The sequence below is a fragment of the Zophobas morio genome, unplaced genomic scaffold, assembly GCF_036711695.1.
Source record: "Zophobas morio isolate AGI-343-1 ecotype UQ-CSIRO unplaced genomic scaffold, CSIRO_AGI_Zmor_V1 ptg000573l, whole genome shotgun sequence".
Lineage (NCBI taxonomy): Eukaryota > Metazoa > Arthropoda > Insecta > Coleoptera > Tenebrionidae > Zophobas > Zophobas morio.
Window position 1 is genome coordinate 13,085 of NW_026972676.1, and position 24,480 is coordinate 37,564.

At 34.1% G+C, this 24,480-nt stretch overlaps 1 protein-coding gene and 1 long non-coding RNA gene across 2 annotated transcripts; one reads left to right on the forward strand and one right to left on the reverse strand.

Moving 5' to 3' along the window:
* Positions 1–754: 754 nt before the first annotated feature.
* On the forward strand, positions 755–1,490 carry LOC135121381 (uncharacterized). The gene is made up of 4 exons (XR_010278954.1): positions 755–973; positions 1,027–1,156; positions 1,214–1,370; positions 1,425–1,490. It is a non-coding gene; the product is annotated as an uncharacterized LOC135121381 (long non-coding RNA).
* Positions 1,491–2,154: 664 nt separating this feature from the next.
* On the reverse strand, positions 2,155–2,804 carry LOC135121380 (uncharacterized). The gene is made up of 4 exons (XM_064045692.1): positions 2,774–2,804; positions 2,661–2,714; positions 2,540–2,608; positions 2,155–2,477 (listed from the first exon to the last, which is right to left on the reverse strand). Exons 3-4 carry the CDS (start codon positions 2,583–2,585, stop codon positions 2,188–2,190), a joined length of 336 nt encoding a protein of 111 aa, XP_063901762.1. The 5' UTR covers positions 2,586–2,608; positions 2,661–2,714; positions 2,774–2,804; the 3' UTR covers positions 2,155–2,187.
* Positions 2,805–24,480: the final 21,676 nt, after the last annotated feature.

A 24,480-nucleotide genomic window follows, 5' to 3' on the forward strand; every position in this document is an offset into this window, starting at 1 on the left:
GACTCATCATATTTTGTACATTTTAGATATGATTTATTCCACAAACTTTTGAGCTGACGTCATCAAGTTTTTGGAGGGGATAAGCAAATATTTTTTGACTAAAGATTTATGATGCTCTTTATAGCCTTAAAACATCTGCAACATTTCAAAGCATTCTGGTTAGCAGATTAAAAATTAAATTTCAAAATGTTGTTTTATAATTTTGATTTTTTTTCCAAAAATCTGGACGTTTCGGGTGAAAAGTCGATTCAGAGTTGTAAACTACATGTGTAGGACTATGTTATTTTATACAATTGAAAACCCATTTACTATGTACAATTTTGAAGTGACGTCATCGCTTTAGTGGTGGGGATGATTAGACAAATTTTGGTTAGCGTTTTACCATCTACATGATATTCTTAATATAAGTACAAAATTTCACAACAATCGGTCGAGTACTTTCGGAGATTATCTGTCTAATAAAATCCGGGACAACAGACGGACAGACGGACGGACAGACGGACGGACAGACGGACGGACAGACGGACGGACAGACGGACGGACAGACGGACGGACAGACGGACGGACAGACGGACGGACAGACGGACGGACAGACGGACGGACAGACGGACGGACAGACAGACGGAAATGGGAGACCTATTTCTTCGTCTTCTAGGGGTCATGAAAGATCGAGAAAACGTAAAAGTAGAGAGTCGGCCGACGGACTCGATTACAATACTTCCTTTGCTTACGCTCGGGAAGTAAAAATGGCAAATATTTACTCTTCTAGCGATAGTGACTCAGACGATGAGCAAGTTATTAATTTTGTTGTCCGCTTGGGACGAATTCGCAAAGTTCCTAGAATACAGATACGAAAGGACCATTTTAATTACTGGGACGACCAAGAATTTTATTGTAGGTTCAGACTGTCAAAAGAATCTGTAACAAATTTGATACATTCAATTCATGATGTCATAAAGCATCCGACAAATTGGTATAAAATATACAATTTAAAATAATATAAGCTGTTTAATGAATGTATTTCAGGAATCACGCTCTTACATCAATGGAAATGTTGTTAATTACACTCCGATTTTTCGCGACAGGCAGTTTCTTAATTGTAATTGGAGATTTTGGAGGTGTTCACAAGAGTACTGTGGGAAAAGCAATAAACAGAGTGAGTGAAAGACAAAACTAGTCATAAAAATGTTACCTATGTTACAATAAATTGAAGGTTACAAGAGCTATTGCAAATTTGCGGGAAGAATACATAAAATTTCCTCAAACAGGAGAAGAAATCTCTATAGTGCAACAAGGTTTTTATCAACTTGCAAGATTCCCACGAGTTGTTGGTGCTTTAGATTGCACACATATCAAAATAAAGTCACCGGGTATGTTAATAAGGTATTTTGTGTTAACGGACATTAGTATAGAACATTTTGCAGGTGGAGAAAATGCTGAAATTTATCGCAATCGGAAAAATTTTTTCTCCCTGAATGTGCAAACAATTGTTGCTTCTAATTTAAAAATAATAAATATTGTAGCAAGATGGCCCGGTTCTGCTCACGACTCAACAATTTTTAGAAATTCTGAGATTTGCAGAAAATTTCAAAATGCAGAAATGGAGCGTGCAATACTTGTTGGGGATGCGGGTTACCCTATTCAAAATTTTTTAATGACACCATTGACAGTGACAAATACAATTGCTCAAAATTTATATAACGAGTCACTGATTAGAACACGAAACCCAGTTGAACGTTCTTATGGTGTTTGGAAACGACGCTTCCCGATTTTAAGTAATGGCATAAATCTACACCTACGAATGGTTCCCTGGATAATTGTAGCCACAGCAGTCTTGCATAATATAGCAATTTTAAACGACGAAGATGAACCACCTCCCTTAAATCTCGAAGAGCAAAGAGCTTTTGATTTGGCAGATGATGTACCAGTTGCTGATGATGTAAATAGAAATAACAACAACAGAGCAAGAAATGAATTCATTGCATATTTTGCAAATTTGTAAATTTACATATATAGTGTAGAAGTTTATAAATTATTTCTAAATTCATTAAATGCAATTTCAGCTCATGTTCCGCTCTATGCTTTAGTTGGTTTAGTATTTTTCATTGTTCACATCACTTATGTATTCATCTAACCAAGTAAATAAAAACAAAATTATATGAAATTAATTTATTATATCTCACTGATTTACTGATTATTATCAACATCGGAGAACGTGATTTGTTGTTTCAACAATGTCATCCTTAATGCATGCTCCTCCTGAATTAATTTCAATTTTACACAATGTTCTTCTTCACGATGCCGCAGTTTTTGCTCATGTTCCTCCTGCAATTGGTTCTTCATTATTGCATGGATTTCCTGTTTTTGCTTGTGGTCTTCTTCAAGTAACTTTTTTTTGAAAACTGAGTTGTTCCTTTTCTCGTCGGCAAGCTGACACCATTTGTAATTAGTAATATTTCCACCCACTCTTATTTTACCTGCGGAGAGTACATTTTATTTTCAAAGTTACTTATTACTATTATTAATTATGTCAAATCACCTTTCTTTGAAACTTGTAGTGGTTTCGAGGGAAGCTTTTTTAACATTCTTGGAGTGTATTGTGACCAGTCTGAAAAAAAAATAACCATGTGTTTAATGTTTAACAATACTTTATATCTTACCTAATTCATTTTCCTGCGTATCCCCCGGTTGTGCAACTACGTCTTCTTCTAAAACTAAAAATAAAATATATATTATAATTTTAATAACAATTAATTTATTACTTTGCACTTACCTAATTGTGATGAAGAGGCACTGTTTTCTGTGAAGAAAACAAAAAAGGTGTTATTATGAAATTTACAAGTATGTATATATTTTTTGTATAGGTACCTTCATTTTCAATCTCTGGGACAATTGAATCCTCAATTTCATTTCTGTTTGTTATTTCTACATCTAGAACTTAAGAATCAATTACAACCATGTTGTTGTTATTTTAATGTCTAATAAGTGATAACTTACCATCATTATCACACACCGCTGGCAAACCTGTCAATCTGTCTCCCAAAATTTCGCGGACAGTTGCGTCTACTGACGTCTCTGTTGGGCCTTTGGAGGGACCACCGCCAGTGCCTCGTGCGTATTTTTTATCGTGGGCAAAATTGCAAACTGCGGTTTTTTTTAAATTTGTCCATTTGTCTTTTGGATTCCTGGACGTTCGAGGCACGGTACCAGAAATGGCATTAAATGTTTCTATCAACTTCTCCCAGGCTATCCCCTTTTGCTTATTATTGACGATTCCAGTTTCTTTGCACTCGATCACCTTCTTGTTTTGTCTAACCAAATCTACAAGTAGGCAAATTTCTTGTGTTTCAAAATTTTTTGATCTAACACATTCACGTTCACTGTTCATCCTGTAGCTTTTATTATATACTTAACAGTGAAAAAAAAACACAACAACAGGCACGAGGTACACGAGAAAACGAGGTTAGAACGGTGATTAATAACAAGAACAACTGTCAAAACTGGTCTTCAAAATGTCTCCCAAAATTTCGCGGACAGTGGCGTCTACTGCGCATGTGTTAACCAAAAAAATAATGGTTAAACCACCTAGCTGGGCTGGGTTAAAGTAACCAACAAATTTAACCGTCAAATATCTTAACCCCACACTGAAATACACTTAACCAAAACTTTTTTTGGTTAACTATAATTTCTTGGTTTAACCAACAACTGAAATACCGGGCCTAAGCCACTCAGATACCCTACGGGCTCGGAAACTGCAACGAAACCATCAAATTTTAGCTAGAAACTGTATTTTTGTCGATTTTTATTGAATTTGAACTGTATTTCAACGTTTTTTGATGGTTCTGAGCCACCAAACACACTTAAAGCATGCAGAATCGACTCAGAATAGGAAAAGGAGGCGTTTAGGTCAATTTTATGCATTCTGGCGTTCGTAGATACAAGAAAACTGTTAAAATTCTTCAGAAACGTCAATTTTGAAGTGTTTTCTTGTACTTTTAAGCCACTCAGATACCCTAGGGTCTCGGAAAGTGCAACCAAACCATTAAATTTTAGCTAGGAACTGTATTCTTGTCGATTTTTTTTGAATTTGAACTATATTTCAACGATTTTTGAAGGTTCTGAGCCACCAAACACACTTAAAGCATGCAGAATCGACTCAGAATAGGAAAAGGAGACGTTTAAGTCAATTTTATGCATTCTGGCGTTCGTAGATACAAGAAAACTGTTAAAATTCTTCAGAAACGTTACTTTTGAAGTGTTTTCTTGTACTTTTAAGCCACTCAGATACCCTAGGGGCTCGGAAAGTGCAACCAAACCATCAAATTTTAGCTAGAAACTGTATTTTTGTCGATTTTTATTGAATTTGAACTATATTTCAACGATTTTTGATGGTTCTGAGCCACCAAACACACTTAAAGCATGCAGAATCGACTCAGAATAGGAAAAGGAGACGTTTAGGTCAACTTTATGCATTCTGGCGTTCGTAGATACAAGAAAACTGTTAAAATTCTTCAGAAACGTCACTTTTGAAGTGTTTTCTTGTACTTTTAAGCCACTCAGATACCCTACGGGCTCGGAAAGTGCAACGAAACCATCAAATTTTAGCTAGAAACTGTATTTTTGTCGATTTTTATTGAATTTGAACTATATTTCAACGATTTTTGATGGTTCTGAGCCACCAAACACACTTAAAGCATGCAGAATTGACTCAGAATAGGAAAAGGAGACGTTTAGGTCAATTTTATGCATTCTGGCGTTCGTAGATACAAGAAAACTGTTAAAATTCTTCAGAAACGTCACTTTTGAAGTGTTTTCTTGTACTTTTAAGCCAATCAGATACCCAACGGGCTCGGAAAGTGCAACGAAACCATCAAATTTTAGCTAGAAACAGTATTTTTGTCGATTTTTATTGAATTTGAACTATATTTCAACGATTTTTGATGGTTCTGAGCCACCAAACACACTTAAAGCATGCAGAATCGACTCAGAATAGGAAAAGGAGACGTTTAGGTCAATTTTATGCATTCTGGCGTTCGTAGATACAAGAAAACTGTTAAAATTCTTCAGAAACGTCACTTTTGAAGTGTTTTCTTGTACTTTTAAGCCACTCAGATACCCTACGGGCTCGGAAAGTGCAACGAAACCATCAAATTTTAGTTAGAAACTGTATTTTTGTCGATTTTTATTGAATTTGAACTATATTTCAACGATTTTTGATGGTTCTGAGCCACCAAACACACTTTTCTTGTACTTTTAAGCCACTCAGATACCCTATGGGCTCGGAAAGTGCAACGAAACCATCAAATTTTAACTAGAAACTGTATTTTTGTCGATTTTTATTGAATTTGAACTATATTTCAACGATTTTTGATGGTTCTGAGCCACCAAACACACTTAAAGCATGCAGAATCGACTCAGAATAGGAAAAGGAGACGTTTAGGTCAATTTTATGAATCTGCCGTTCGTAGATACAAGAAAACTGTTAAAATTCTTCAGAAACGTCACTTTTGAAGTGTTTTCTTGTACTTTTAAGCCACTCAGATACCCTATGGGCTCGGAAAGTGCAACGAAACCATCAAATTTTAGCTAGAAACTGTATTTTTGTCGATTTTTATTGAATTTGAACTATATTTCAACGATTTTTGATGGTTCTGAGCCACCAAACACACTTAAAGCATGCAGAATCGACTCAGAATAGGAAAAGGAGACGTTTAGGTCAATTTTATGCATTCTGGCGTTCGTAGATACAAGAAAACTGTTAATATTCTACAGAAACGTCACTTTTGAAGTGTTTTCTTGTACTTTTAAGCCACTCAGATACCCTACGGGCTCGGGAAGTGCAACGAAACCATCAAATTTTAGCTAGAAACTGTAGTTTTGACGATTTTTTTTGAATTTGAACTATATTTCAACGATTTTTGATGGTTCTGAGCCACCAAACACACTTAAAGCATGCAGAATCGACTCAGAATAGGAAAAGGAGACGTTTAGGTCAATTTTATGCATTCTGGCGTTCGTAGATACAAGAAAACTGTTAAAATTCTTCAGAAACGTCACTTTTGAAGTGTTTTCTTGTACTTTTAAGCCACTCAGATAACCTACGGGCTCGGAAAGTGCAACGAAACCATCAAATTTTAGCTAGAAACTGTATTTTTGTCGATTTTTATTGAATTTGAACCATATTTCAACGTTTTTTGATGGTTCTGAGCCACCAAACACACTTAAAGCATGCAGAATCGACTCAGAATAGGAAAAGGAGACATTTAGGTCAATTTTATGCATTCTGGCGTTCGTAGATACAAGAAAACTGTTAAAATTCTTCAGAAACGTCACTTTTGAAGTGTTTTCTTGTACTTTTAAGCCACTCAGATACCCTACGGGTTCGGAAAGTGCAACGAAACCATCAAATTTTAGCTAGAAACTGTATTTTTGTCGATTTTTGTTGAATTTGAACTATATTACAACGATTTTTGATGGTTCTGAGCCACCAAACACACTTAAAGCATGCAGAATCGACTCAGAACAGGAAAAGGAGACGTTTAGGTTAATTTTATGCATTCTGGCGTTCGTAGATACAAGAAAACTGTTAAAATTCTTCAGAAACGTCACTTTTGAAGTGTTTTCTTGTACTTTTAAGCCACTCAGATACCCTACGGGCTCGGAAAGTGCAACGAAACCATCAAATTTTAGCTAGAAACTGTATTTTTGTCGATTTTTATTGAATTTGAACTATATTTCAACGATTTTTGATGGTTCTGAGCCACCAAACACACTTAAAGCATGCAGAATCGACTCAGAATAGGAAAAGGAGACGTTTAGGTCAATTTTATGCATTCTGGCGTTCGTAGATACAAGAAAACTGTTAAAATTTTTCAGAAACGTCACTTTTGAAGTGTTTTCTTGTACTTTTAAGCCACTCAGATACCCGACGGGCTCGGAAAGTGCAACGAAACCATCAAATTTTAGCTAGAAACTGTATTTTTGTCGATTTTTATTGAATTTGAACTATATTTCAACGATTTTTGATGGTTCTGAGCCACCAAACACACTTAAAGCATGCAGAATCGACTCAGAATAGGAAAAGGAGACGTTTAGGTTAATTTTATGCATTCTGGCGTTCGTAGATACAAGAAAACTGTTAAAATTCTTCAGAAACGTCACTTTTGAGGTGTTTTCTTGTACTTTTAAGCCACTCAGATACCCTACGGGCTCGGAAAGTGCAACGAAACCATCAAATTTTAGCTAGAAACTGTATTTTTGTCGATTTTTATTGAATTTGAACTATATTTCAACGATTTTTGTTGGTTCTGAGCCACCAAACACACTTAAAGCATGCAGAATCGACTCAGAATAGGAAAAGGAGGCGTTTAGGTCAATTTTATGCATTCTGGCGTTCGTAGATACAAGAAAACTGTTAAAATTCTTCAGAAACGTCACTTTTGAAGTGTTTTCTTGTACTTTTAAGCCACTCAGATACCCTACGGGCTCGGAAAGTGCAACGAAACCATAAAATTTTAGCTAGAAACTGTATTTTTGTCGATTTTTATTGAATTTGAACTATATTTCAACGATTTTTGATGGTTCTGAGCCACCAAACACACTTAAAGCATGCAGAATCGACTCAGAATAGGAAAAGGAGACGTTTAGGTCAATTTTATGCATTCTGGCGTTCGTAGATACAAGAAAACTGTTAAAATTCTTCAGAAACGTTACTTTTGAAGTGTTTTCTTGTACTTTTAAGCCACTCAGATACCCTAGGGGCTCGGAAAGTGCAACCAAACAATCAAATTTTAGCTAGAAACTGTATTTTTGTCGATTTTTATTGAATTTTAACTATATTTCAACGATTTTTGATGGTTCTGAGCCACCAAACACACTTAAAGCATGCAGAATCGACTCAGAATAGGAAAAGGAGACGTTTAGGTCAACTTTATGCATTCTGGCGTTCGTAGATACAAGAAAACTGTTAAAATTCTTCAGAAACGTCACTTTTGAAGTGTTTTCTTATACTTTTAAGCCACTCAGATACCCTACGGGCTCGGAAAGTGCAACGAAACCATCAAATTTTAGCTAGAAACTGTATTTTTGTCGATTTTTATTGAATTTGAACTATATTTCAACGATTTTTGATGGTTCTGAGCCACCAAACACACTTAAAGCATGCAGAATCGACTCAGAATAGGAAAAGGAGACGTTTAGGTCAATTTTATGCATTCTGGCGTTCGTAGATACAAGAAAACTGTTAAAATTCTTCAGAAACGTCACTTTTGAAGTGTTTTCTTGTACTTTTAAGCCAATCAGATACCCAGATACCATCAAATTTTAGCTAGAAACAGTATTTTTGTCGATTTTTATTGAATTTGAACTATATTTCAACGATTTTTGATGGTTCTGAGCCACCAAACACACTTAAAGCATGCAGAATCGACTCAGAATAGGAAAAGGAGACGTTTAGGTCAATTTTATGCATTCTGACGTTCGTAGATACAAGAAAACTGTTAAAATTCTTCAGAAACGTCACTTTTGAAGTGTTTTCTTGTACTTTTAAGCCACTCAGATACCCTACGGGCTCGGAAAGTGCAACGAAACCATCAAATTTTAGTTAGAAACTGTATTTTTGTCGATTTTTATTGAATTTGAACTATATTTCAACGATTTTTGATGGTTCTGAGCCACCAAACACACTTTTCTTGTACTTTTAAGCCACTCAGATACCCTATGGGCTCGGAAAGTGCAACGAAACCATCAAATTTTAGCTAGAAACTGTATTTTTGTCGATTTTTATTGAATTTGAACTATATTTCAACGATTTTTGATGGTTCTGAGCCACCAAACACACTTAAAGCATGCAGAATCGACTCAGAATAGGAAAAGGAGACGTTTAGGTCAATTTTATGCATTCTGGCGTTCGTAGATACAAGAAAACTGTTAATATTCTACAGAAACGTCACTTTTGAAGTGTTTTCTTGTACTTTTAAGCCACTCAGATACCCTACGGCCTCGGGAAGTGCAACGAAACCATCAAATTTTAGCTAGAAACTGTATTTTTGTCGATTTTTATTGAATTTGAACTATATTTCAACGATTTTTGATGGTTCTGAGCCACCAAACACACTTAAAGCATGCAGAATCGACTCAGAATAGGAAAAGGAGACGTTTAGGTCAATTTTGTGCATTCTGGCGTTCGTAGATACAAGAAAACTGTTAAAATTCTTCAGAAACGTCACTTTTGAAGTGTTTTCTTGTACTTTTAAGCCACTCAGATAACCTACGGGCTCGGAAAGTGCAACGAAACCATCAAATTTTAGCTAGAAACTGTATTTTTGTCGATTTTTATTGAATTTGAACCATATTTCAACGTTTTTTGATGGTTCTGAGCCACCAAACACACTTAAAGCATGCAGAATCGACTCAGAATAGGAAAAGGAGACATTTAGGTCAATTTTATGCATTCTGGCGTTCGTAGATACAAGAAAACTGTTAAAATTCTTCAGAAACGTCACTTTTGAAGTGTTTTCTTGTACTTTTAAGCCACTCAGATACCCAACGGTTTCGGAAAGTGCAACGAAACCATCAAATTTTAGCTAGAAACTGTATTTTTGTCGATTTTTGTTGAATTTGAACTATATTTCAACGATTTTTGATGGTTCTGAGCCACCAAACACACTTAAAGCATGCAGAATCGACTCAGAACAGGAAAAGGAGACGTTTAGGTTAATTTTATGTATTCTGGCGTTCGTAGATACAAGAAAACTGTTAAAATTCTTCAGAAACGTCACTTTTGAAGTGTTTTCTTGTACTTTTAAGCCACTCAGATACCCTACGGGCTCGGAAAGTGCAACGAAACCATCAAATTTTAGCTAGAAACTGTATTTTTGTCGATTTTTATTGAATTTGAACTATATTTCAACGATTTTTGATGGTTCTGAGCCACCAAACACACTTAAAGCATGCAGAATCGACTCAGAATAGGAAAAGGAGACGTTTAGGTCAATTTTATGCATTCTGGCGTTCGTAGATACAAGAAAACTGTTAAAATTCTTCAGAAACGTCACTTTTGAAGTGTTTTCTTGTACTTTTAAACCAATCAGATACCCTACGGGCTCGGAAAGTGCAACGAAATCATCAAATTTTAGCTAGAAACTGTATTTTTGTCGATTTTTATTGAATTTGAACTATATTTCAACGATTTTTGATGGTTCTGAGCCACCAAACACACTTAAAGCATGCAGAATCGACTCAGAATAGGAAAAGGAGACGTTTAGGTCAATTTTATGCATTCTGGCGTTCGTAGATACAAGAAAACTGTTAAAATTTTTCAGAAACGTCACTTTTGAAGTGTTTTCTTGTACTTTTAAGCCACTCAGATACCCTACGGGCTCGGAAAGTGCAACGAAACCATCAAATTTTAGCTAGAAACTGTATTTTTGTCGATTTCTATTGAATTTGAACTATATTTCAACGATTTTTGATGGTTCTGAGCCACCAAACACACTTAAAGCATGCAGAATCGACTCAGAATAGGAAAAGGAGACGTTTAGGTCAATTTTATGCATTCTGGCGTTCGTAGATACAAGAAAACTGTTAAAATTTTTCAGAAACGTCACTTTTGAAGTGTATTCTTGTACTTTTAAGCCACTCAGATACCCTACGGGCTCGGAAAGTGCAACGAAACCATCAAATTTTAGCTAGAAACTGTATTTTTGTCGATTTTTATTGAATTTGAACTATATTTCAACGATTTTTGATGGTTCTGAGCCACCAAACACACTTAAAGCATGCAGAATCGACTCAGAATAGGAAAAGGAGACGTTTAGGTTAATTTTATGCATTCTGGCGTTCGTAGATACAAGAAAACTGTTAAAATTCTTCAGAAACGTCACTTTTGAGGTGTTTTCTTGTACTTTTAAGCCACTCAGATACCCTACGGGCTCGGAAAATGCAACGAAACCATCAAATTTTAGCTAGAAACTGTATTTTTGTCGATTTTTATTGAATTTGAACTATATTTCAACGATTTTTGATGGTTCTGAGCCACCAAACACACTTAAAGCATGCAGAATCGACTCAGAATAGGAAAATTAGATGTTTAGGTCAATTTTATGCATTCTGGCGTTCGTAGATACAAGAAAACTGTTAAAATTCTTCAGAAACGTCACTTTTGAAGTGTTTTCTTGTACTTTTAAGCAACTCAGATACCCAACGGGCTCGGAAAGTGCAACGAAACCCTCAAATTTTAGCTAGAAACTGTATTTTTGTCGATTTTTATTGAATTTGAACTATATTTCAACGATTTTTGATGGTTCTGAGCCACCAAACACACTTAAAGCATGCAGAATCGACTCAGAATAGGAAAAGGAGACGTTTAGGTCAATTTTATGCATTCTGGCGTTCATAGATACAAGAAAACCGTTAAAATTCTTCAGAAACGTCACTTTTGAAGTGTTTTCTTGTACTTTTAAGCCACTCAGATACCCAACGGGCTCGGAAAGTGCAACGAAACCATCAAATTTTAGCTAGAAACTGTATTTTTGTCGATTTTTATTGAATTTGAACTATATTTCAACGATTTTTGATGGTTCTGAGCCACCAAACACACTTAAAGCATGCAGAATCGACTCAGAATAGGAAAAGGAGACGTTTAGGTCAATTTTATGCATTCTGGCGTTCGTAGATACAAGAAAACTGTTAAAATTCTTCAGAAACGTCACTTTTGAAGTGTTTTCTTGTACTTTTAAACCACTCAGATACCCTGCGGGCTCGGAAAGTGCAACGAACCCATCAAATTTTAGCCAGAAACTGTATTTTTGTCGATTTTTATTGAATTTGAACTATATTTCAACGGTTTTTGATGGTTCTGAGCCACCAAACACACACCATCAAAAATCGTTGAAATATAGTTCAAATTCAATAAAAATCGATAAAAATACAGTTTCTAGCTAAAATTTGATGGTTTCGTTGCACTTTCCGAGCCCGTAGGGTATCTGAGTGGCTTAAAAGTACAAGAAAACACTTCAAAAGTGACGTTTCTGAAGAATTTTAACAGTTTTCCTGTATCTACGAACGCCAGAATGCATAAAATTGACCTAAACGTCTCCTTTCCCTTTTCTGAGTCGATTCTGCATGCTTTAAGTGTGTTTGGTGGCTCAGAACCATCAAAAATCGTTGAAATATAGTTCAAATTCATTAAAAAAAAATCGACAAAAATACAGCTTCTAGCTAAAATTTGATGGTTTCGTTGCACTTTCCGAGCCCGTAGGGTATCTGAGTGGCTTAAAATTACAAGAAAACACTTCAAAAGTGACGTTTCTGAAGAATTTTAACAGTTTTCTTGTATCTACGAACGCCAGAATGCATAAAATTGACCTAAACGTCTCCTTTTCCTATTCTGAGTCGATTCTGCATGCTTTAAGGGTGTTTGGTGGCTCAGAACCATCAAAAATCGTTGAAATATAGTTCAAATTCAATAAAAATCGACAAAAATACAGTTTCTAGCTAAAATTTGATGGTTTCGTTGGACTTTCCGAGCCCGTAGGGTAACTGAGTGGCTTAAAAGTACAAGAAAACACTTCAAAAGTGACGTTTCTGAAGAATTTTAACGGTTTTCTTGTATCTACGAACGCCAGAATGCATAAAATTGACCTAAACGTCTCCTTTTCCTATTCTGAGTCGATTCTGCATGCTTTAAGTGTGTTTGGTGGCTCAGAACCATCAAAAATCGTTGAAATATAGTTCAAATTCAATAAAAATCGACAAAAATACAGTTTCTAGCTAAAATTTGAGGGTTTCGTTGCACTTTCCGAGCCCGTTGGGTATCTGAGTTGCTTAAAAGTACAAGAAAACACTTCAAAAGTGACGTTTCTGAAGAATTTTAACAGTTTTCTTGTATCTACGAACGCCAGAATGCATAAAATTGACCTAAACGTCTCCTTTTCCTATTCTGAGTCGATTCTGCATGCTTTAAGTGTGTTTGGTGGCTCAGAACCATCAAAAATCGTTGAAATATAGTTCAAATTCAATAAAAATCGACAAAAATACAGTTTCTAGCTAAAATTTGATGGTTTCGTTGCACTTTCCGAGCCCGTAGGGTATCTGAGTGAGTAGTAACAGCGACCCATTAGTGTGACCTTGAAAAACCGCTAGGATTTGAGCGACCTTGAAAAAACCGCTAGGATTTGAGACCCGCTAGTAATTAAGGACCGCTAGTAATTAGAGTTAATTAATGCATAATTAATTATCGATTAAATTCGATTTTAATTACGGGAGTATGTTTAATACGTGTGTTTAGGCCTTAATTAGATTCGGGAATTAATTTATTAGAGGGTTTTAATCATTATCGTGGATATTAAATGAGATTTAATCGATAATTAATTACCCTTAATTAGTAGCGGTCCTTAAGTATTCGAGGTATGGTAAATCCTAGCGGGTCTCAAATCCAAGCGGGTCGTAATTCTTCGCTGGTCCATTGCTGGTCAAAATGCTAGCGCTTTCACCTTCCGAAATCCTAGCGGTCATAAATGCCGATACTACCCTCGCTCAACGATTATTCGGGGTGCGTGTAAATCCAAGCGGTGTCAAATGCTAGCGGGTTTAAAAGACAAGCGCTTTCACTTCTTAAATGATTATTCGGAACACCTATAAAGGGGCACAAGCTCGATACAATGGTAATTGCAATTTTGTATACCTCTTTAGAATGGGGAATTAATTTTATTAGAGGGTTTTAATCATTAGCGTGAATATTAAATGAGATTTAATCGATAATTAATTACCCTTAATTAGTAGCGGTCCTTAAGTATTCGAGGTGTGGTAAATCCTAGCGGGTCTGAAATCCAAGCGGGTCATAAATCTTCGCTGGTCCATTGCTGGTCTAAATGCTAGCGCTTTCACCTTCTGAAATCCTAGCGGTACGCGAACGCGGCGGGCGGGTGGGTGGCGGCGGCGGGATGTGGGCGGCGGCGACGGGACGCGGGCGGCGGCGGCGGGATCCGGGCGAACGGCACGAGGGCGGCGGCGGGACCCGGGCGAACGGCGCGTGGGCGGCAGGCGGACGAAGGCGGCGGCGACGCGACACATAGACAAGTTTTATTTATTTATTTTGAAGCTAAACAAGAATTTTTTATTAGATATAATATACTATAATTTTTTTTTATGCAAAAGTTGAAAATGTGTTTGGAATGTTTCTACCTCCTGTCATATAGTACCAGCTGGTTTTCGTATATATGTACACTGTGACATGTACCGGTGGAGTAAATCTAAAGCGCATTTACCAGATCTATGTGTTTGAAGAACGCCACCACACTGCAGGGTGGAAGCCTTGCTGAGGAGTTCGCCCGGATATGTGTTAACTTACTTTTGCCGCCCATCTATTATTTGGTCGGGTTTTATAACGAGAAAATGAACATTGTTGGTACATATATTAACTGGCAAACTTTTATTTATATCTCACATATTTCACTTGATTTTGGCATGCAACATGTTTTTTCGTTGTATTAAGAAATACCTAGTTTTTTAATTATGTTAGATACTAAAAAAATTTTTCAAATTTAAAATACAGTTCGAATATGGTCATGCAATAGATTTTTGCAGCAAGTGTAGATATTTTTATGTTTTGCGAAACATCATAAGATACTGGTATGAATTTTTAAATATTTTAAATGAAGACTTATGTGACGATTCAATACACGCACATACAATGTATGACATTAACATCGTGAAATTTTTTTAACAAGAACACAACAAGCTTAAGGTTCTCAGTAATTTCGTTCAATCATTTATTTCTTTTTGTTTTAATTTTAAAACTACGAGCAAAATATTTCAGTGTTTTAAAGTCTCACTAAATATTTTGCAAAGTCGATTTCTTTAAAGTTAGTAGGTACAACAAGAACATTTTAACGACAATATACCCATTTATTTCTATTTGGAAACAAATTCATTTTAGGGCAAAATGATTAAATTTACATTTTCAAGTTTTTGGCATTTTGTTTATCTTGTATATTGATGAGTCGGTGTTGCATTAAAATAATTACAACCTTTGTCGAACAGACAGATAAAGAAGAGTAGCCATGACAAATAGAAAACAAATTATTCATTTACTTGTATCTTATAAGTATTCGAGACAAATAACTTGATAACCACATAAACAAAACTGATGAGTAGTCAAATTCAAAATAATCTCTGAACTTTAGTGGAATATAATAGAGCCGCAAAAAAAAAAATGTATATTACTATTTCCAGCGTAATCATCAGGTAGCTAGTAATTATTAAATTTGTCTTGTTTAGCATTTTTAGATATGCATTTTTCTTTTATGTTCATCAACTATTTTAACTTAGCTATGTATCTTATAAGACAGATACATACAACTGCAATTTGTTGCTTTGCAATTTGTAACATTTTCTTTTACTGTATGCTTCATTTTATACATATATTTTACTTGATATTTAGAGAAAAATAACAACATTTTTGTTACAGATTGTCTGATTCACATTCAACTTTCAAGAAAGAAATACATGTTTTATAAAAAACCAAATTAACAAAAACTGATTCTGCTATATAATAATAAGATTTGTTGGACCGTAATTTCAAAATTCATGGATATTTCGTGTTAAAAAAGAGCAATAAAAAAAATGACAAATTTAAAAACAATTAAATAATGTACATATAGACATTTGTATTTTTGTAAACTATGTTTATTGCAATCATCAAGCAAATTTTTAATGAACTCTATATTACTACATATTTTGTAGCAGAGAAAGTTTGTCTTTTTTATACAATTTGATTTAACGCGAGTATTAAAGGAAAGTTAACCAATACCAATATTTTGATTTTCGATCATTCAATGAATGAATGCAGTTACATCCGTCGCAGTGTGCGTGTATACATACTTGCAACATCCATAATATGTCCTTCGTCGCTGTTTACATCTTTCACTTCAAACATTTTTTACAGCGTTCGAAGTTCCGCCATGTTCGTTCACTAACGAATTTGGGGTCAATTTTAATATATTATTTTGTTATGGATCCCTTAGACGTAAAAACAAGTTTGCTGTATTTGTATGTACCAACAAAATGGACATACAAAATAACTACAGCACTACATGTTACAACAAATATGACTTAATAGTTTGAGTTAATTGTATGTGCTTAGATAAATCGTCCCTACACATAATAAAATGTTTCTATAAATTGTTTGTACAAACAGATTTTTTCAATCAAGTCAAAGTAATTTTATACATGTTTGATCGTGATATTATAGCTCAACATGGTATCAGACTACATGTTACAATAAATCAGCATATATCTTTGGACAAATCTGTTTGTGCATACGAAAAATTACGTCTAGTTTAAGATTATGTATGTGCAAACTTATCACACAAACATTGTTTGAAGAATCTGCAAGTTTTGATTTTCAATGCGTTTTTTATGGGGTGAGGACTTCGGGAAGGACGCGGGTAACCACTGTTCACTGCAGATATATTTGCGTGTATATCGAAAGACTCGGCAATTACGATCATCGGCAGTTGTAATATGAAAGTTCTTTAACATACGAAAGAATGAGTGATTTACGAAATTATTCAAAACAATTTATGGAAGAATTCATCGAGGAGTATAGGTCTTTGCCATGTCTTAGGAAAATTAAAAGCAAAGAATATACAAATCGCAATTTGAGAAATCAAGCACATAAAATATTAATTAATAAAATAAAAGAAATATAGCCAGAGCCAAACAAAGACATGATCATTTAACATTAAACATGGTGCAACTTGCTTTAGCAACCAATCAAAATGGTCTTCGTCCATACGTAAAAAATTTTGTAGATCGGCTTTTGACGACACCCGCTGCTCATTCAGTAAACGCATATGAGGAAACTGTTGTTACTTCCCGAGCGTAAGCAAAGGAAGTATTGTAATCGAGTCCGTCGGCCGACTCGCTACTTTTACGTTTTCTCGATCTTTCATGACCCCTAGAAGACGAAGAAATAGGTCTCCCATTTCCGTCTGTCTGTCCGTCTGTCCGTCTGTCCGTCTGTCCGTCTGTCCGTCTGTCCGTCTGTTGTCACGGATTTTTATTAGACAGATAATCTCCGAAAGTACTCGACCGATTGTTGTGAAATTTTGTACTTATATTAAGAATATCATGTAGATGGTAAAACGCTAACCAAAATTTGTCGAATCATCCCCACCACTAAAGCGATGACGTCACTTCAAAATTGTACATAGTAAATGGGTTTTCAATTGTATAAAATAACATAGTCCTACACATGTAGTTTACAACTCTGAATCGACTTTTCACCCGAAACGTCCAGATTTTTGGAAAAAAAATCAAAATTATAAAACAACATTTTGAAATTTAATTTTTAATCTGCTAACCAGAATGCTTTGAAATGTTGCAGATGTTTTAAGGCTATAAAGAGCATCATAAATCTTTAGTCAAAAAATATTTGCTTATCCCCTCCAAAAACTTGATGACGTCAGCTCAAAAGTTTGTGGAATAAATCATATCTAAAATGTACAAAATATGATGAGTCTGTACTTGTGAACTATCACTCCATTAATATTTTTTGGATTTGCATATACAGGGTGACTCAAAAAAATTAATGAATGCGTAAATTTATTTTATTGATTTAATCAGGAACTACAAAACCGAATGCTTTGAAATCTTGCAGATGTTTTAAGGTTATAAAGAGCATAATAAATTTTTAGTCAAAATATATTTGGTTATCTTCTACAAAAAACTGATGACGTCAGCTCAAAAGTTTTCCGAATAAATCGCATCTAAAATGTACAAAATATGATGAGTCTGTACTTGTGATTTATCATTCCATTCATATTTTTGGATTTGCATATGCAGGGTGACTGAAAAAAATTAATGAAGGCGTGAATTTATTTTATCGATTTAATCAGGAATTACAAAACCGAATGCTTTGAAATCTTGGGAATATTTTAAAGTTATTATAAGCATGGTAAACTTTTGTTCAAAATGTATTTGTTCATCCCTCCTAAAAAAATTGATGACGTCACCCTTAAATTTTCCTGAATAAATCCTATCTAAAATGCAAAAAATATGATGAGTTTGTACTTGTGATTTATCATTCCATTCATATTTTTTAGATTTTCTTAAGAGGTGGTTCAAAAAAATTAATGAAGTCAATTTATTTTATTGATTAAATTAAAGGCAACACTTATTATTAGTATTACACCCCAACCAACCCAATTTGGTAGACACAAAATTTGTTAAAGGAAAAACTCGGTTGAAACATAAGGGTAGCACGCTTATTTACATCGACTTTAACGTTACAGATCTGCATTTGTTTTATGCGGTCACTTGGTTCCGCGAATGCGAAATAGACATGTTTATAATCAACCAATTGTGAATTTCACCGTCAAGAATTAAAATAAAACCCAATGTTTTATATAATAAGCGGAAGTCGAAGCAATAAAACCGACGGTCGTTTTGTTTACAGTTTCTGTGTTTGGCTCTCACGTATGCTGTTACGCCTGTCATCTTAAATTAACAATGTTTATACATACACGATTTTTAGTTGCCTCTGATACGTAGGTATACGTGAGTAAATTGTTTCGTTATTTTATTGATTATTACAAATCAATATTCAAACGACCCAATTCATTTTCCCGAAAATTTGAGAATATAATAATTTTATTCTTAGTATTGCACTACATCTATCCCAACTGATATACGTGTCCTTGCAAAAATGTTGATGACGTCATCGCAATTTTTTTTTAAATTCCCACTACAAAAATGTAATGAGAAAAAAAACACAATAGGCATGCAGTCGTCAAGTTTCCGACAGCGAGGGAAGTACTGTCTAAACTCTTTAGACCAATTTTTTGTGTATGCATTTAGTACTCATACACCTCTGAATGCTAAATCATTACTTTCGATATCGAAGGCGAACATGTCAAAATGTTTTACGTGGTTTTAGAGTAGTGAGTGGTGTTTTCTATGATTTGGCGCATTTTTAGTCGGAGGTGGAAACTACCTAAACACAAGCACAAAGACACGCAATAGTTCGACAAAATTTTCACCAGAGGGTGCTGTTATTTAATGCAATTTAAAGTCACTAGTTATATATCATTAATGCAATTTAAAGTCCCTAGTTATATATCATTAATGCAATTTAAAGTCCCTAGTTATATATCATTAATGCAATTTAAAGTCCCTAGTTATATATCATAAAGTACCGCAATCATCCGCCATTTTCTGGAAAAACTACCCACCAACTTTAAATTATTGCAAATTTGAATGGTATCCAGTTTCAAAACAGTTTCAAAACAGTAAGAATCCAACTTGAAATTGTGGTCTACACCATTGCCAATTGTATTTTGTAGAATATGAAGTTGATTTCAAATGATATAAATTGTAATTCAGATTAATCAGTTCTATTTCAGAAAGCATCACCTGAAATCCAGATTAACTAATTCTATTTCAGAAACGTCATCGTCAGTTGAAATTCAGATTACATCAAATTTAATTAATGTACCTAATTGTTAGACATTATTGTAATTGGAACATATTATAAGAAATGATTTCTATCATGTTTCAATGCGTAATTATTTTTTATTTACATTTATTACAACTGTGAATTTATGAAAAAATTAATTTAATTCAAATAAATAGTACGGCTTTGGTACTGGAGAATATGACGGTGCGGCATTAAACATTATGTAGAAAGTTTTTTTATTTATATTATTATATTTTTTTCTCACCACTTTGTAAACAAAATAATCTTGTACCGATTGCACTATTGCGTTTACATCCTAATATACAACCGGACATTTTTATAAAGCAGATAACCAATTTTTTAATGAGATTTATTCATGAAACCACCTAACAACTAACTAACCACGTCAAATTCTTTGACGATACCTGAGATTTTACAAAGCAGCTGACATATCGATGCCATTTTTGGGCAAAAATCATATCATCTCTTTTTAATACATTGCTACAGTGCTGTTCTTTATGTAGGTATCTAGGGTCTTTAATACAATTAATATACAGGGTGGTCCAAATGAAACGAAACAGACGGGACCGTGGGCGCTGTACATGATTATGTGAAAAATGCTCGAACAGGTCGATTTTTAACTCAAGGGGAATGCTGATATCAGCGGTATCATGTCCATTTTTGGTCATCGAAAGCGTTGTCAGAAGTAAAAAAAAAACAACAACAAGGCAGCAACAGTACACATCCTTTGCAATGCTGTATCTCGCGAACCAAGCAACAGCATTTAAAAATTCAAACATTGTTAGAAAGGGAATTAATAGGACTTCCAAACAAGATGTTAGATGACCTATACTGCCATTTAAGATTTTTGACTTGATAGCCGTTCGTTCCTGGGATCCTGTGTGAAGACAAAAGAACGAAAAACCAACGTCAAAAACCGGTCTATTCGAACATTTTTCACATAATCCAGTACAGCGCCTACGGTCGCTTTTAAATATCATTTACGAGAAATGTGTGGTGCTGAGAAAATCGTAGAGTGCTTTGCTAGACATTTTTTTCAGTATTTACTAGTAATAAGAACATCAATTTTGACAATATCAACTTTCCTGTAGATCAACCTCTCAATATCGTAATTGAGAGCTCCTTCGTTTTCAGTGCGCTAGAAAACCTTGAAAACAAAAACTGTCCAGGACCTGATGGACTCCCACAATCTTTTTTAAGAGATGCGGTAAATCTCTAATCGATTTATTAATCCTGGCAGTTTCCGACTCTCTGTAGATCAGCATTTATAATTCCTATTTTTAAAACGGGTATTTAAAGTTTAAATGTTCAAATAAAAAATTATAGACATACCTATAAGTTTGCAGTGTACTCCGTCAAAAAATTTTGAAATCATTGTAGCTTCTCAAATGTTTGAGAAATTTAAAACTGTGGTAACTCCATGTCAGCATGGATTTTTTTCAAAACGATCAACCTTAATCAAAATTTTTACTTTTGCCAATTATGTTTTCGATGCCTTTGAAAATAACTTAGATGTTCATGTTGTTTACACAGACTTCAGGAAGGCATTTGACACTGTCAATAATTTTATACTTTTAAAAAACCTACATTTGTACGGACTTTGTGATCCTCTTCTGTCATGGCTTAAAACATATTTATTAGACCGATATCATTGTGTACGTTTATATGGAGTCAATTCAAATGATTATCTAGTTACTTCAGGTGTTCCGCAAGGTTCAGTCATTGGCCCACTTCTGTTTAATATCTTCATAACGATACTGCTTCGAATATTACATCGGATACGCTTCTCTACGCAGATGACCGAAAATTGTTTAAGAGCATACGCACACTTAGTGATACTGCGGTCCGACAATCCGATATAATTAAAATTGAAAATGATGCAAAATTAATGATATGTCACTCAATTTAGGTAAATGTATTATTTGTTTTAGCAGGAAATTTGCTTCATCTCCATGTTCTTATATTTTATGTGGTACTTGACAGTCTGTAGTCAAAGAAATGAAAAATTTTGGTGGTTTACTAGATTCTAAGTTAAGTTTTCATTGTCCATACAATAATTTCTAAAGGCAGGAAAATGTTAAGTTACCTCAAAAGGTGGTCTACTGATTTCAGGGATGTACGTGTCTTAGTCCTATTATTTAATTCTCTGGTAAGATTCTTATTAGAATATAACACTCTTATTTGGTCACCGTCTTTTTCTTCCCACATCAAACGTTTTGAAGCTGTGCAAAACAATTTTCTTAAATATTTAATGTATATGTTGCAGCTAATATCCGAAATACGTTATTATGCATAATAACTAGACACTTTAGGAATTATGCGTAATAACTAAACTTGTCAGTTATTATGCATAATAACCGGAAAGATTAGGAATTATGCGTAATAACTGAAACTTTCAGTAAATGGGTTTTAAATTATATAAAATAACATAGTCCTACACATGTAGTTTACGACTCCGAATTGAGTTTTTACCCGAAACGTCCAGATTTTTGGAAAAAAAAATCAAAAATATAAAGCAACATTTTGCAATTAAATTTTACATCTGCAAAACCGAATGCTTTGAAATCTTGCAGATGGTTTACAGTTATGATAAGCATGGTAAATTTTGAGTCAAAATATATTTACTTGTCCCCTCCAAAAAATTGATGACGTCAGCTCAAAAGTTTGCCAAATAAATCCTATCTAAAATGTACAAACTATGAAGAGTCTGTACTTGTGGTTTATCATTCCATTCATATTTTTTTGATTTGCATATACAGGGTGACTCAAAAAATTAATGAATGCGTGAATTTATTTTATTGATTTAATCAGGAACTACAAAACAGAATACCTTAAAATCTTGAAGATATTTTAAAGTTATCATAGGCATTGTAAATTTTGCTGAATAAATCCTATTTCAAATGTGCAAAATATGATGAAGCTGTATTTGTGATTTATCATTCCATTCATATTTTTTGGATTTGCATATACAAGGTGAATCTAAAAAATTAATGAGTGCGTGAATTTATTTTATTAATTAAACCGATTATTTTGAAATTTTGGAGATGTTTTAAATTTATCATAAGTATGGTAAGATTTTTAATCAAAATATATTTGCTTTCTAAAATTGATGACGTCACCTTAAAATTTAACCGAACAAATCCTATCCTAAATGTGTAAAGAATGATAACTCTATACTTATGATTTATCACTGCATTAATATTTTTTAGATTTGCTTATACGGGGTGTCTCAATCAATTAATTCTATGGATTAAATCAAGAATTACAAAACTGAATACTTTGAAATACTACATACTTGGCAAATTATTATTAATCAAAATAAATCTGTTTAATTCCCCCACAAAATTGATGACGTTATCTCAAAATTTTGCCGAATAAATTCTACCCAAAATTATGTCGATTGTAGCTTACTACATAATTGTTTCCATCCTCTGTTTTGAGGGGACGAACTCATTCAAAGCAAACTAATTTCTACGTGACATTTTTTCGATGCATAAACATAAACACTTTCAAGTTGTTTTTCTTATCAAGGATAACCTAAGGACGTTCAGTAATGGAGTCCATTGGGCAATTTGTTACTTTCAAATTTTCTCGACATTTCATAACCCTTAGACAAGGCCGTAGCTAGGGGGAGGTTAGGGGATGCTCCCCTAGAACTAGACAAGTTATAATTAACCAAATGTGAATTACAGCATCCAAAAACCGAATAAAATGTAGTTATTCAATAAACGGAAATCAGACCAATAAAAAAGTCTGGTCCGTCGGCATTGTCATCCGGTTATTCCAATTCGTGGAAAACATGTTTTAGTTTAGTTTATGTTTCACCGTCACGTCTACAGGTTGATAAGTGTTATGGCTATTTGTCTTAAATTACAAGTACTATACAGGATGTTCCTTTTATCTGTTCACGCCTGACAATTCAATTTTTGTATAGGCGACATATTATACACCCCAGAGACGACTTCGTTTTTTAATAAGCAATCATAGGAATCACAAAAAAAATGACAAAGATGTCAATGGCAAATAATGATAAAATTGAAAAAATTAATACTTACTCAATTTTTATTTTCAAATGTCCCGCTACCAAAATGTAATACGAAAAAAACATAATAGGCATGCAGTCGTCACGTTTCCGACAGCGAGGGAAGTACTGTCTAAACTCTTTAGACCAATTTTTTTTTTAAATCAACTGTACATGTGATATGTAGGGGAAAGCGAGGCAGGGTGGGTAGCTTTTTTGAAAATATTATGCATAATTCCTGTTCCTCTATTAGTTATTATCAGTATTGCCTAAACGTTTGCGTTATTATGCATAATAACTGAAAATTTCAGTTATTACGCATAATTCCTAATCTTTCCGGTTATTATGCATAATAACTGACAAGTTTAGTTATTACGCATAATTCCTAAAATATCTAGTTATTATGCATAATAACGGATTTCGGATATTAGCTGTAACATATACACTCGGACTCGGGTTATAAAACATTATTTTAGAGAGTACTAATCTGGTTGCTAGTGATGTACCAATTAGTAATTTAGAAAATCGTAGAATTTATCATAAATTCTGGTTTATCTTTAAATTAGTGAATGGTTTAGTAGATACGCCCGATTTATTATCAATGATTTATTTTAGTGTACCCGTTCGGACTGTCCGCTCTCCTTATATGTTTTTGTACCTTATCAGTTATCATAGAAGGAAATAAGCTCTTCATTCTCCCGTAAACAGTATGATTTTACTTGCTAACCAATACTGTAAGAACCTAGAATTTTCTAGTGTATCATTTAAATTAAATGATTTAATAGATTCAAGAGAGAATGCCGTAAAATGGTATTTGTATAACCTACTAATAAGTCTTATAATATTAAACACAATTTTAAAATTTTTCAAGCATAAGTTGTAAGCAACTGCACTAATTGTAAGATACACGTAAATATATTTAACTTGTAAAAAGTGTTTTATGGTCAAATTAGAATGCATTGGAAGCTATGAGGAAAAC